This window comes from Enhydra lutris, unplaced genomic scaffold, assembly GCF_002288905.1.
Source record: "Enhydra lutris kenyoni isolate GAN:26980312 unplaced genomic scaffold, ASM228890v2 scaffoldscaffold9, whole genome shotgun sequence".
Classification (NCBI taxonomy): Eukaryota; Metazoa; Chordata; class Mammalia; order Carnivora; family Mustelidae; genus Enhydra; species Enhydra lutris.
Window position 1 is genome coordinate 10,066,608 of NW_019154093.1, and position 12,978 is coordinate 10,079,585.

The following is a 12,978-nucleotide window of genomic DNA, read 5'->3' on the forward strand; positions in this document are numbered from 1 at the left end:
AGGAAATGCTTATTCCCTAGGCACATTACCTACATCACTTTATTTTCTCCTTATAATGACCCTATAAGAAAGTTATTATTCTGTTTTTAAAAATGGGGAAGAAGGGGTGCAAGAAGCGTAGATAATTTATTTGCCCGAGTTTACATTCCTCCTCTCAGATGCATGTCTCTCTGACTCAGTGGCTTATTCTTTTTCTTATTGATAAAGGTTATTTTGTAGCTTTCATTATAAGAGTAAAATACATTCATTTTTTAAAGTCTGAAGAAAAGAAAAGTAAAAAGAAACTTACCCATAGTCCCACTCCAGGAGAGACAACCATTGTTGATATTAGCTCAAACTTGTTTGGTTATACTACACGCTGTTTTGAATTTACTGACAAGTAAGTTTGCTGTCAAAAAAATAGTGCGTCTCAGGATTCTAGGTGGGTCTTACCCCAGAATATGTTTGTTTATTTTAGTTTTTTACATTTGCCTATTGTTTTCTTTTTAGACTAAGTGAGTATTAATTAAACATGTTAAGTATGCTGCAGGTGACCAGCACAGCACTAGGTAGTAGGTGATGCATGGAAGCTCTGTGGTCACTGAGTCTCAGAGTTGGAAGTTATTTCTTCCACAAAATCCTGACTTCTTGAACATGCCACTTTGACAAGCTTTCCCTCGTAGGGGCTGCTCTTGAATTTTAGATCATTCTGATTATTAAGATATGGGACTGGCTCCTCAGGAAACCTGTAGTCTAAGGGAGATAAGATCAAATGTATGAAATAAAACCCAGTAATTGAAGATAACATTTAAAGTTATATAGAAGTAAGAATTAAAGGAAGACCATCTTCCATATGAGGAAGAGTGAATGGAACTCTGTTGCGCGTAGGCCTGTGTTTGGACTAGGTGATTTACTTATAATCTTGTTGGTTATTATAGCAATCCCGAGAAAGGGTAGTAGGTAGTATTCCCACTTTACAGATGTTATGACTGAGGCCCAGCTTACAGTTGGTGAAGTTGAGATTCAAGCCCAGGTCTGTGTGGAACCAAAGGCATGCACTTCTCTCCCACATCGTCCTCTCTCTAAAGTAGTTCCAGTGCTAGATTTGAGGGGTTTCATAAAATAACTGTTCATTTTCTTATAAAAATGCATATGACTAAAAAATTTGGAAAATAGAAATATCACCTCTAATGCTACCACTTAGAGATAGCTGTGATGACTAGTTTGGTGTCTTTCCCTCCTATATTTTGCCTTATTTACTCTCATGTACACATATGCATTTATCACATACCTTGTGTACACATACATATATCTGTACATATGACTGTATACTTAGGTATTCAATATATCTTTTACACAAAACCACTATTACTATATATTACTTTGTTTGTATTCTTTTTCTTTTCATAAAATATGGTGATAATTTTCCAATGTCATTAAGACTGGTTAAAGCATACCGTTTTAAGTCCTAAAGAGAATTCTACTATGTATGCATACCCTTACTTTGTAATCAATCAATCCCTCATTAGAGTTGAAGCTCTGTAATTTTTGCTGTAATGTTTATCATATTTTGATAAGCATTCTTGGATAAACCTTTTTTGCGTGTATCTCTGATGGTTTCCTGTCAAGTGTATGTGCGTTTTAAGACTTGATTCAAAACTGACATCTGGAGGAGTTAGGTCACGTGCACTCTCAGCAGTGTGGTGTGTGAGAACCCATGTTAGGTATTCTCTCCAGTACTGATAGTATCATTAGAAAAAACTTACCCCGGTTGGTAGGTGAAAAATGACCTCTGTGGTTTTAATTTGCATCGCTTCGACTACGAAAGAGAATGAATCTATGTTGGAGTTGTTGTCTGAAGTTCTGCCCGCCTTGGATCTCCTTCTTCTAAGAGCCATACGCATGAAGAAGAGAAGGTTAGAAGGCTTCATCTTATTTATACTGAAGTACTCTGTGTCCCATCTTTTGGCAGATCTCTGACATCTACATTAGTGGAGAGTCAGGGGACATGTCAGCCAAGGAGAAGCTGCTCTTGTGGACCCAGAAGGTGACAGCTGGTTACACAGGAATTAAATGTACCAATTTTTCCTCCTGCTGGAGTGATGGGAAGATGTTCAATGCACTTATTCACCGGTACAGGTAAATGCAGTAGAATTCCCCTGTGCCTGGAGGAGCTGCCCATCTTTTTGTAATAAGTTATAAAGCTGCTTTTCCTCTCAACCAAAACTCAGGACTCTGGTTCGTTTTACTTATTTAAAAAAGGAATATGTGTTGAACTCCTGCTATTCTAGGCACCGGGTACAAATAACAGCAGCTCTTGCTTTCATGGAGCTTATTTGTTATTAGGTGACAAACACCTTGTGTTATATGATGGTAAGCACATGGACAGGCAGAGAGGGATGGGGTGTGTTGTTTCGGACAGGGTCGCTGGAGATGCCTCTCTGATGAGGGTGCTGGAGCAGAGCTGTAAAGGAGTGAGCCATGCAGGCCTTCCAGGGTCAGAGTGATGCACTGGGAGGAAGTGGCAAGTGCAGAGGCCTTCAAGTGGGGCTTGCTTACAGTGGATGAGGAACAACAGGTGGCTGGGGTGAGAGAAGTCAGGAAGAGAGGAATTTTGCTGACAAAAATAAAAATTACTGCATTCCTAGTGGTCAGAAACACATCCCAGTTTTTACTCTACTAGTTTATGATCCTTTCCCCTGAAATCCAGCCTGCCTGCTGTGTGTGTTTAGAATGAGCGAGTGCTGGGCTCCTGGCATGTACTTGAAAATGTGATGAGCACCTTTCTAAACCTCTTGCTTTCTCTCTAATGCAATCAGCATATTCCAGCTCCGGGTACTTCTAAGAGGTTTACTTAGTGTGAACTCATATGTGGTGTGGAGATGGTGGCCTTTCATGTGCCTTGGTGAACTTTTACAGACCTGATCTGGTGGATATGGAGAGGGTACAAATCCAAAGTAACCGTGAGAACTTGGAGCAGGCTTTTGAAGTGGCAGAAAGACTGGGGGTTACCCGCTTGCTGGACGCCGAAGGTGAGACCTGGCCAGAGTTGAGTATGTTTGCCTTATATTAATTGTCCTCCTGGCAGTTGCATCGGTACTGACTGAGAAATTTCTTATCCTTTCTCTCTCAGACGTGGATGTGCCATCTCCAGATGAAAAGTCTGTGATCACTTACGTGTCTTCAATTTATGATGCCTTCCCTAAAGTCCCTGAGGGCGGAGAAGGGATCAGTGCTACGGTATGAGAACACTTTCCCAAAATACCTTCTGACTTCGATGTGTTTGGGTGGAATGTACTGATTAGACCTTATTTCTCCAGCACTCACTGTATGCATAGCACGTTTATACAGAGCAAAGTGAATCCACATCCTCTTCACACATGGTCTTTGTCTTTGGTCTCTGGGAACGAATCCAGATGCTGCTAATTTTCTAGCATCCCGTATAGACTGTTCTAGTGTCAGGAAATTGAATCCCCTCTTGAGAGCCCTTGAGGAGCTCTGAATCTGGGACTCAAAGCATTAGGCTGAGTAGCCGTGGAGGCAGAGGAAGGGGATTTTATGTGGTTTGGGGTGGCCTAAGCTACTGTCTCCTGTGCTTGTTTTGTGTACCGCTAATCAGAAGGTGTGTGATATCTACCTTTTGGCAATAGGAAGTAGACTCCAGGTGGCAAGAATACCAAAGCCGAGTGGACTCCCTCATTCCCTGGATCAAACAGCATACAATACTGATGTCAGATAAATCTTTCCCCCAGAACCCTGTAGAACTAAAGGTAAAGTCATGGGCTTAAGTTGTTTTTTATAAATTTATTCCTGGGATTAAGTCTCAGAGCGTGTTGCTACTGGCTCCTGGGTGAGGTGGGATAAAAGGCGGGTCAGGTTGCTTATACCTGTCCATTCATTTACCAAAGGTTAATTTTGTAGGCACTTTATAACCAATATATACACTTCAAAGAAACAGAAATTCTGGCCAAGGAGAGAGAAAAAGGAAGAATTGAGGAGTTATATAAATTATTAGAGGTAAGGAAGCTTATCCTTTGCAGATTCTTGGGGTGTGTTGGTTTGCCCTATTGTTACTTCTTTGTTAGATGGCCTGCATCCTCTTCCCAACCTGCATTAATAGCAATGTTCTCAGGGTGACAAACAAGCCTCACTTTTAGGCCGGTCTTGAAAGTTTGTGGTAAAGGGGCAGTATCAGCCATCTGTATTTCTTGAAGAAGTTTTTTTTTTTTTTTTTTTTTAAAGATTTTATTTATTTATTTGACAGACAGAGATCACAAGCAGGCAAAGAGGCAGGCAGAGAGAGAGGAAGGGAAGCAGGCTCCCTGCTGAGCAGAGAGCCCGACGTGGGGCTCGATCCCAGGACCCTGGGATCATGACCTGGGCCGAAGGCAGAGGCTTTAACCCACTGAGCCACCCAGGTGCCCCTTGAAGAAGCTTTTGAAAAATGGAACACATTTATTCAGAAATGCCACGTTTTGAGAATGAGTTTTCTGTTTTTCAGAAGGAAGCGAATTCTTTTGCTGAGATGGAAAGGAAAGAGACTTCCTTTCGCATTTTGATTCCTAGAGTGTTTGAAACCATAGGTTAGGGCATTGGGTGTTTCCGGAAGGGGGGTTATTGAAAGGACAGGAGGATTTGTGGAAAATGTAGAAGGAATGGAAAGATTTAAAACAGGCAGTAGTCCCTGTATTTTGGAGGTGGTTTCTCAGCTCTCATCTCAGGTTGAGAAACTGCTAAGTATTCCGCTGTTTCCTCTTATTGGGAGAAACAGTGGGCAGCAGGGTGGAGAAGCACGAGTAAGGTAGCAAGAATACATAAAACTGGGCCTGAGAGCATGGCTGTGTTTTTGGAATAAACTGTTGTCTCTGGGATTTTTTTAGGCGTGGATAGAATTTGGCCGAATTAAACTGCCTCAAGGTTATCACCCGAATGATGTGGAGGAAGAGTGGGGAAAGCTCATCATTGAGATGCTGGAGCGGGAGAAGTCACTTCGCCCAGCTGTGGAGAGGTGGGCCCAGAGTCTGAAGGCGACCTGATGTTACCTATCCACTTGGGGCCTGGCATGTGACTATGGTTTTTATCTTATATAGGCTGGAATTGCTGCTACAGATTGCGAACAAAATCCAGAATGGTGCTTTGAACTGTGAAGAGAAGCTGACACTAGCTAAGAATACACTGCAGGCTGTGAGTGTGTGCTGTCTCTCTCCTCATGTCCCGTGTTCTCCCCTTCTCACCCTGTGCTCTAATGGTCCAGATTAACAACTGACAAGTCCAGCCGTGTCACTTCCTCACTCTTTGATGTGCAGTGACCCTTTGGCTCTCTCGGTCCGTGTGGCTGGGGGCACTGGTATTCTCCCACGCCCATTACTACCTTTCTCTCTTAGGACGCTGCTCACCTGGAATCGGGACAGCCAGTACAGTGCGAGTCAGATGTCATCATGTACATTCAGGAATGTGAAGGTCTCATCAGGCAGCTGCAGGTGGACCTCCAGATCCTACGGGATGAGAATTACTACCAGCTAGAAGAGCTGGCTTTTAGGTGAGGAACATGAGACACAGAGGGCTTGCTTACTGCTGAGGGTCACAGATCAAGAGTCAGCCCCGGAATCTTGTATCTTGGGTCAGAGGTTAGTGGCTCAGTGGGGATACTATAGGTATTTGGGGCAGGAAAATTCTCATGGTGAAGGACAATTTCCCCTTACTGCAGGCCCTTTCCACTAAGTACCTATAGGATTCCCTCATCATTGTGGGATCTTATAACACCCACACGTATTTCAGAGTGGCCTGCTGGGATACAGTACCACATTTAGGTTAGAACTGCTGTTGATCGAATGCATCATTTTGTAGAAAAGAAAACCAAGCCCCATAGAGAGGATAAGGATCATCTAAGTCACGTAGTTTGTACAGAGCCAAGACTAAGACTCATTTCTTTTGACCCGTAATCCATTGTTCATTCCGTTATACTATCCAAAAGTTAAATAAGCAGATACTGGTTTGCCTCCTTCCAGTTAACACTGTAATTTGGCATTTGCCTCAACAGCTCTGAATGATGAAGATGTTAATATCACCTTGCATTCATATAACACTTCTTTTTCAAAACAATTTTCCTGATATGATCTCATCTTTATTTTTATCTCATCCTTATCAAATGGATAGGGAATATTTTATCTTAAAAATTGCATTGCAGGGGCACCTGACTGGCTCGGTCAGTGGAGCATGTGACTCTGATCTCAGGGCTGTGAGTTCAAGCTGCACGTTGGGCTTCCTACTTTAAAAAAAAAAAAGTGAGTTACAGATTTAAGCCCCTTCCTGTTTTCTCTTCTTGCATTTCAGGGTTATGCGCCTACAGGACGAGCTGGTCACCTTGCGTCTGGAGTGCACAAACTTGTATCGAAAGGGCCATTTCACGTCACTTGAATTGGCTCCGCCCTCTGCTTTAACCACTACTCATCTGAAAGCAGAGCCCTTGACTAAGGGAACCCATTCTTCCTCTACCTCCTGGTTCCGGAAGCCCATGACTCGGGCTGAACTTGTGTCTATCTCCTCCTCTGAGGATGAAGGCAATCTTCGATTTGTGTATGAACTACTGTCTTGGGTAGAAGAAATGCAGGTGGGTGTATGTTCCAAATGTTTATGCAGTACATTCAGGTTTGCTGGATCCAGCAGCTTGTCTAAAGGGGTCAGGTTGCTCTATGCCCCTGGTGTAAACTCTCTTAATTATTAATGCTGCTGGGGACTCAAGCCCCTTTCTCAAATGTTAAGTGGGTGATGTCAGCTCAAATCCTCAAAAATCCTATACCAAATAGCATAGGTTTTTCTGATTTGAAGTCCTTTGGGAGTCTGTTCCCTTCAGCTAACTGCTGAAAGTGGAGCTGATGGAAGAAACTGCAGCCTACGTATTCTCAGTCACCTTTTCGGACCTTTCCTCATTGGCAGGGGAGCTGATTCTTCACTCTTTGTTGCTGGTCTTACCTTGTGAGTTGAAGCCCATCTCCCTGTGTTTCGTAGTTCTTAGGGGCACTGTTCACATGTATTCTAGGATCGTGGTTCAAGTTCGATATTGTCCTTTTTATCCTTCTAATCCTTTTGTTTTCTTTATTTTTAAGATTTTATTTATTTATTTATTTATTTATTTATTTATTTATTTATTGGAAAGAGAGAGAGTGAGTGCACCAACAGGGGGAGGAAGAGGGAGAAGCAGACTTACCCTTGAGCAGGGAGCCTGACACCGGCTCAGTCCTAGGACCTCAGGTCATGACCTGAGTTGAAGGTAGACACTTAACTGACTGAGCCACCCACGCACCCCATCCTTTTGTTTTCTTTTAAATTCTTCCCATGATGGTGGATTCCCCAGGTACCAATAAATAAAAACATCCAAAGACAAACTATTTGAAAATTACCTGCCATTGGTCAGTAGTTGATGCCATGAATGAAGTTTAACATTTTTAGCTGTTTCTTTCTTAAATCCATTCTGATTGTGAAATGAAGAGTGTCTATTAAGGAAAAGGCCTAAAGTTTATGAAGTTAATTTTCAGCCATGGAAACACCTTTCTGCTTGGTAAACTCAGGCATGTATCCTGTAATGCAGTGGCAGAAGGCTGCCCTTGTTGCAGTAGTTGGTGGGGTCTAGGCTCCAGCTCGTTGGGGGTAATGTTGGCATGTTTTCCTGTAAGAGACCATGATGGAGATGGCCTAGGTGTCCTCTTGCCCAGTCTTCCACCCTCAACCCCCTTACCCAACATCAGTCCTGAAAATTTTCTGTTTGTCTATTTAGTCAATTATATACGTATTTTTTTTTTTTCCTTTCCAGATGAAACTGGAGCGAGCAGAGTGGGGCAATGACCTGCCTAGTGTGGAGTTGCAGCTGGAAACACAGCAGCATATCCAGACCAGTGTGGAAGAACTGGGCTCAAGTGTCAAAGAGGCCAGGTTGTATGAGGTGCGTGGCATTCAGAATGCATTATGGCAGGGTGCAGTGAGGCAGGGCGGGTAATGGAGTGGTGTGCACTGGACAGCTATTTCCGAGAAGGGGACTCTAGGGGCACCTGGGTGGCTCAGTCACTTCAGCATCTGATTCTTGATCTCAGCTCAGGTCTTGATCTTGGGGTTGTGAGTTCAAGTCCCATGTTGGGCTCCACGCTGGGCATAGAGCCTACTTTAAAACAAAAACAAAAACAAAAACAAACCAGACATAGGATGAGGGAGCTCTGGAAAAGAATGGTAACCATGAGCTGAATTACAACAAATTCCCTTTCCGCATGAAGTGTCTCTTCTGCCCTTTGAAATACCCTTAAGAGCAAGGTATTTTTATTAACCCTTTTTACTAAAAAGAATTGTGATACTGAAAGCTGAGGTCAAAATCAGTATGTAGTGAATGCAGTTGCTAAACACAGGCCCTCTACTCCAAAACTTCATGCTCCTTCCACTTCACCTCCTGCCTGCAGGGAGATCTGGTATGGAGAAACTGTTCAATAAGTCTCTCCCTCCCTCATTCTGTCTTCCCTTTTGTAATTTCAACTTTTCCCGTCAAAAAAGCAATTGAGTAGTTTGGGAATCATCAGACGTAGGTTTTTCTAGAAACCTCCCAGAGTTGCTGGAAGCACGAGATCTGTCAGTTGTATTCACCCCCGCTGGACTATCCCTCACCCAGTGCTGCCCCAGGCTTTAAAACCTGACCCAGAGAGTTGTTATCTCAGCTAACCAGTCCCTATCTGTGTGCCTACATAGTTGAAACCACACTGTACATATAGTTTACTTACTTTTTCTCTAACGTATCTTTATTTCATGCCTTTCTTGTCAGGGAAAAATGTCCCAAAATTTCCATACCAGTTATGTTGAAACTCTTGGAAAGTTGGAGACACAGTATTGTAAACTGAAGGTGAGTTTTGGCTCTTTTGTTCTTTTTATGGACAATCCAGTTCTTTCCAAACAACTGTCTTTGCTAATTCAGAAAGTTATGGTTCAGCCCTGTTTTGGTTTTCTGTTTATTAGATTATATCACTTACTTTGCAATTATTCATATGTATTATAACATTTTCTCAGTTTTCTTAGTGGATCAGAAACCACTGCCCCAGAAAGTTTTAATTAAGTAAATCCTGTCCTAGTTTCCGTGTTTCACCAAAGCAGTGACTTATGTGCTTTGAGACACCAAAACTAAAAGTTCAAGATTAGCAGGAAGGAGACTCCTCTTCAATCTCTTCTTCATTCTTGTCTTTCGAGATTGTCCAGAGTAGGACAGGCCTAGGATCATTCTTTATTCAGAGAGCCCCAGAAAAGCCTGGTGAATTCTAATTTCTTGCTGGGATTGACCAGGGCTCTGGGAGTCCTGTATCAAACTTGTACTAAATTTGAGTTCATGGAGAAGCACCCAGAGATGAAAAATCAAGGCTCAATTTATTTCCTGGATTATTCTTTGCTTTGATGTCACATGTGCTATCTTCTACAGAGGAAAGGCTGGCAATCTAACCTTATAATCCTTGCTTTGTCTAGGAAACTTCTAGCTTCCGGATGAGGCACCTTCAGAGCCTGCATAAATTTGTCTCCAGAGCTACTGCTGAGTTGATCTGGTTGAATGAGAAGGAGGAGGAGGAGCTCGCTTATGATTGGAGTGACAACAATCCCAACATCTCAGCCAAGAGAAACTACTTCTCTGTGAGTCTAGCACAACAGACCTGTCATATTTATGTATTAGCAGAAGAAATCAGAGAGTCTGTTGAGAGCTTGGATTTCTGGATTTGCTTTCGCTAGGTAGAAATAAGGACTTCCCTGCTTAAATGCACCTGTGCGTGTGAGAACTGTACATGGAGAGAGGGGAATGTGAGCTCTAGAATGTATTTACCTTAGAATGCATTTAGAAAGGCAGCCTGTTGGGATGCCTGGGTGGCTGTCAGCTCAGTGCCTGCCTTTGGCTCAGGTCATGATCCTGGAGTCCCGGGATTGAGCCCCACATCAGGTTCCCTGTTCAGTTGGATATCTGCTTCTCCCTTTCCTGCTGCCCCTCTCCCTGCTCCTTTTCTCTCTCTCTTTCTCTCTCTCTCTCACTCGCTGTCTCTCTCAAATAAATTTAAAAAAAGAAGAAAGAAAGAAAGAAATGCAATGTCTTGGACAAAGAGTATCAGTCTGAAAGTTGAGTCCTTTCAGAATAGCTTTGTGTTTAAGATGATAGGCTTTGGAGTGAAAGAGACCTGGGTTCAAATTCTTCTCCACTTACTGGCTCTGTGACCCTAAGCAAGTTATTTAATCTCTCTGGACTTCTATAAAATGGGGCAATAGTACCACTTCAAAGGATTGTGTAAAAGATTGACTAGCTACTATAGGCAAAACACTTAGTAGAGGGCTTAGATATTGTTTAATTGAGGTATACTCTTGGCTTCTCACAAATTCTGAACTCTCTTAAGTTCATTTAATAATTTTTTCATCAAAAATCTTCATCTGTAAAATGGGAAGGGAAATTCAGCATTGGGGAATGGTATAATACTTTTTACTCTTTTTCAGTGAATACAAGTAGGGTCATTTTTGTTAAGTGTATTTCCACATCTCAGAAGTTTTTAAGGATTTTGTAAACTCTATGCAAATGGGAAGCTTTTTTACTAACACTTAATTTAGATACTTTTAAATTCAATTAGAGTTTAAAAAATATAAATGTCTCCTGATTGGAGAACGGTATCTGATTCTTCTGTAGTAAAGGAGAAAGAATAGATGCTATAATATAGAAAACAGTCTGTCTGAGAATAGAAATGAAGCTATGGTGAAGATAAAAAGAAAGTGCTTAGAAAGAAGGGACCAGATCTGACAGCAGGGATCCATACCTAGCTTCACAGAAGAGCTAGCATCTAAGTTGTGTCCTGTACTCTTAAAAGAATTTAAAGGCAGTGGAGGGCACTGCAGGCCAGTGGAATAGTCTGAGCAAAGCCTGCCAGTCAGTGATTGGGATCTAAGGGTGTGTCAGGTACTATGTTAGGCCAGTGGGGACATGAATCAGACCCACCTGTCCAGTTATCTCCTTCCTCTGTGTCCAGTGCTCATCCTGTATTCCCCTGCTTCCTCAGGTCTGGCCCAGGTCCCATATCCTTTGTGAATCATTCTCCAGTAATCCTAACATTTTTGCTCTTCTCTGAAACCCTCTGGCATGTGCTGTTTATTCTTCTCATCTTGGCACTAACCCTGTGTTGAATGCTCCTTTAAAGTCGGGCAGGAGGGGTGCCTGGGTGTCTCAGTCATTAAGTGTCTGCCTTTGGCTCAGGTCATGATTTCAGGTCATGACTGAGCCCAGTGAGCCCTGCATCGGGCCCCCTGCTTGGTGGGAAGCCTGCTTCTCTCTCGCTCACTCCTGCCTGTGCTCCCTCTCTCGCTGTCTCTCTCTACCAAATAAATAAATAACCTTGGGGCACCTGGGTGGCTCAGTGGGTTAAGCCTCTGCCTTCTGCTCAGGTCATGATCTCAGGGTCCTGGGATCAAGCCCCACATCAGGCCCTCTGCTCAGCGGAGAGCCTGCTTCCCCCGACCCTCTGCATACCTCTCTGCCTACTTGTGATCTCTCTCTGTCAAAGAAATAAACAAAATCTTAAAAAATATATAAATAAATGAATAAACTCTATAAATAAATAAATAAATAAATAAAGTTGGGCAGGGAATACAGCCTTTTCCTTATTCTCCTCCCCCTTTGATAGCACTTACTGCATGCAACTGAATTCAATTTTCAGGAATTGACAATGCAACTGGAGGAGAAACAGGATGTGTTTCGGTCTCTACAAGATACAGCAGAGTTGCTGTCACTTGAGAACCACCCAGCCAAGCAAACCGTGGAGGTATGTGACTTGAGAACGTGAAGGAGTCAAGTGCTCAGAACTTGTCATTAGAGAAGCATTCAAATCTGAGACTTTGTTCTGCTGCAGCACCTTGGAGGAAGTGTCATGATCATTTGTCTTGGATCCTCTCTCTTGTCATCCCGGCCCCCAAAGACTACAAATAAGGGGAGAATACGATGAGAAACTAGAAGAGCTAGAGAGGCCTATTGAACCATATTTTTTCAGATAAGCATCCAGGCAGATCCTGTCTCTTGTTGGTATGGTGCCTTTGCCCAGAGAAGAGAGACAGTGGAGGACTGGGAGGGATTTATTTATATTCGGGTTTTGCTGATCATTTACAACTGACCCTTGAACAACATGGGTCTGAACTGTCTGGCTCCACTTATATTTTTTTTTTTTAAATAAATACCATATAGTACTGTAAATGTATTTTCTCTTCCTTATGATTTTTTAGTAACATTTTCTTTGCTGTAGCTTACTTTATTTCAAGTATATGGTATATATACAGTATGTGATACGTATAACGCACAAAGTACGTGTTCATTGACTATGTTATCAGTAAAGCTTCTGGTCAACAGTAGGCTATTAGTAGTTACATTTCTGGGGAGACAACAGTCATGTGTGGATTTCCGACTCCTTGGAGGTTCGGCGCCTTCAGGCCCTCCATTGTTCAAGGGTCAGCTGTAGTTGCAGTTGAGTGTGGGAGAGGCCTTTTATGTGTAACCCTCGTTAGATGAAAGGCAAGCCTCTTTCTGATGGCGGGAGCTCAGCAGATGCCTGTCAGGTATCTCTGTGTATCTTCGGTTGGCCTGTCACTGGCAGAGCTGTGCTTGGAAGAGAGCACTGCATGCGGACGTTGTTAAGCCCTGCCCTTTTGTGTGTGGGTTCGGTTCCTGCAGGCTTATAGTGCCGCCGCCCAGTCCCAGTTGCAGTGGATGAAGCAGCTGTGCTTGTGTGTCGAGCAGCATGTGAAAGAGAATACTGCTTACTTTCAGGTACGTGGGCTTTGTGTTTCTGTCTGTGTGCACATTATGTGTCTGCATGTGCACACAAGACCACGCATGGAAGAGGTGGGGGGAAACACACACTTGCATCAGTTAACAGGTACTATGTAAACCTACGCCCCAAAGCACAGCTGCTGAACAACAGTCCTTTAGCTAGCTCTTGGTTCTGTGGGTTGGTAATTTGGGTT

The 12,978-nt window shown here is 42.9% G+C and overlaps 1 protein-coding gene across 5 annotated transcripts in view; it reads left to right on the forward strand.

Annotated features, from left to right (window-relative positions):
- The window catches only part of LOC111143713 (microtubule-actin crosslinking factor 1), a 349,979-nt gene that overhangs the window by 180,058 nt on the left and 156,943 nt on the right, over nucleotides 1-12,978 (forward strand). For all 5 annotated transcript variants that reach the window (XM_022497542.1, XM_022497538.1, XM_022497540.1 and 2 more), the window contains 14 exons: nucleotides 1,952-2,118; nucleotides 2,899-3,011; nucleotides 3,113-3,219; nucleotides 3,630-3,749; nucleotides 3,901-3,996; nucleotides 4,860-4,987; nucleotides 5,070-5,163; nucleotides 5,364-5,518; nucleotides 6,313-6,589; nucleotides 7,790-7,918; nucleotides 8,780-8,857; nucleotides 9,469-9,630; nucleotides 11,682-11,786; nucleotides 12,686-12,781. In XM_022497542.1, the coding sequence (XP_022353250.1) occupies nucleotides 1,952-2,118; nucleotides 2,899-3,011; nucleotides 3,113-3,219; nucleotides 3,630-3,749; nucleotides 3,901-3,996; nucleotides 4,860-4,987; nucleotides 5,070-5,163; nucleotides 5,364-5,518; nucleotides 6,313-6,589; nucleotides 7,790-7,918; nucleotides 8,780-8,857; nucleotides 9,469-9,630; nucleotides 11,682-11,786; nucleotides 12,686-12,781 (1,827 nt within the window). The remainder of the gene's footprint in view (nucleotides 1-1,951; nucleotides 2,119-2,898; nucleotides 3,012-3,112; nucleotides 3,220-3,629; nucleotides 3,750-3,900; nucleotides 3,997-4,859; nucleotides 4,988-5,069; nucleotides 5,164-5,363; nucleotides 5,519-6,312; nucleotides 6,590-7,789; nucleotides 7,919-8,779; nucleotides 8,858-9,468; nucleotides 9,631-11,681; nucleotides 11,787-12,685; nucleotides 12,782-12,978) is intronic.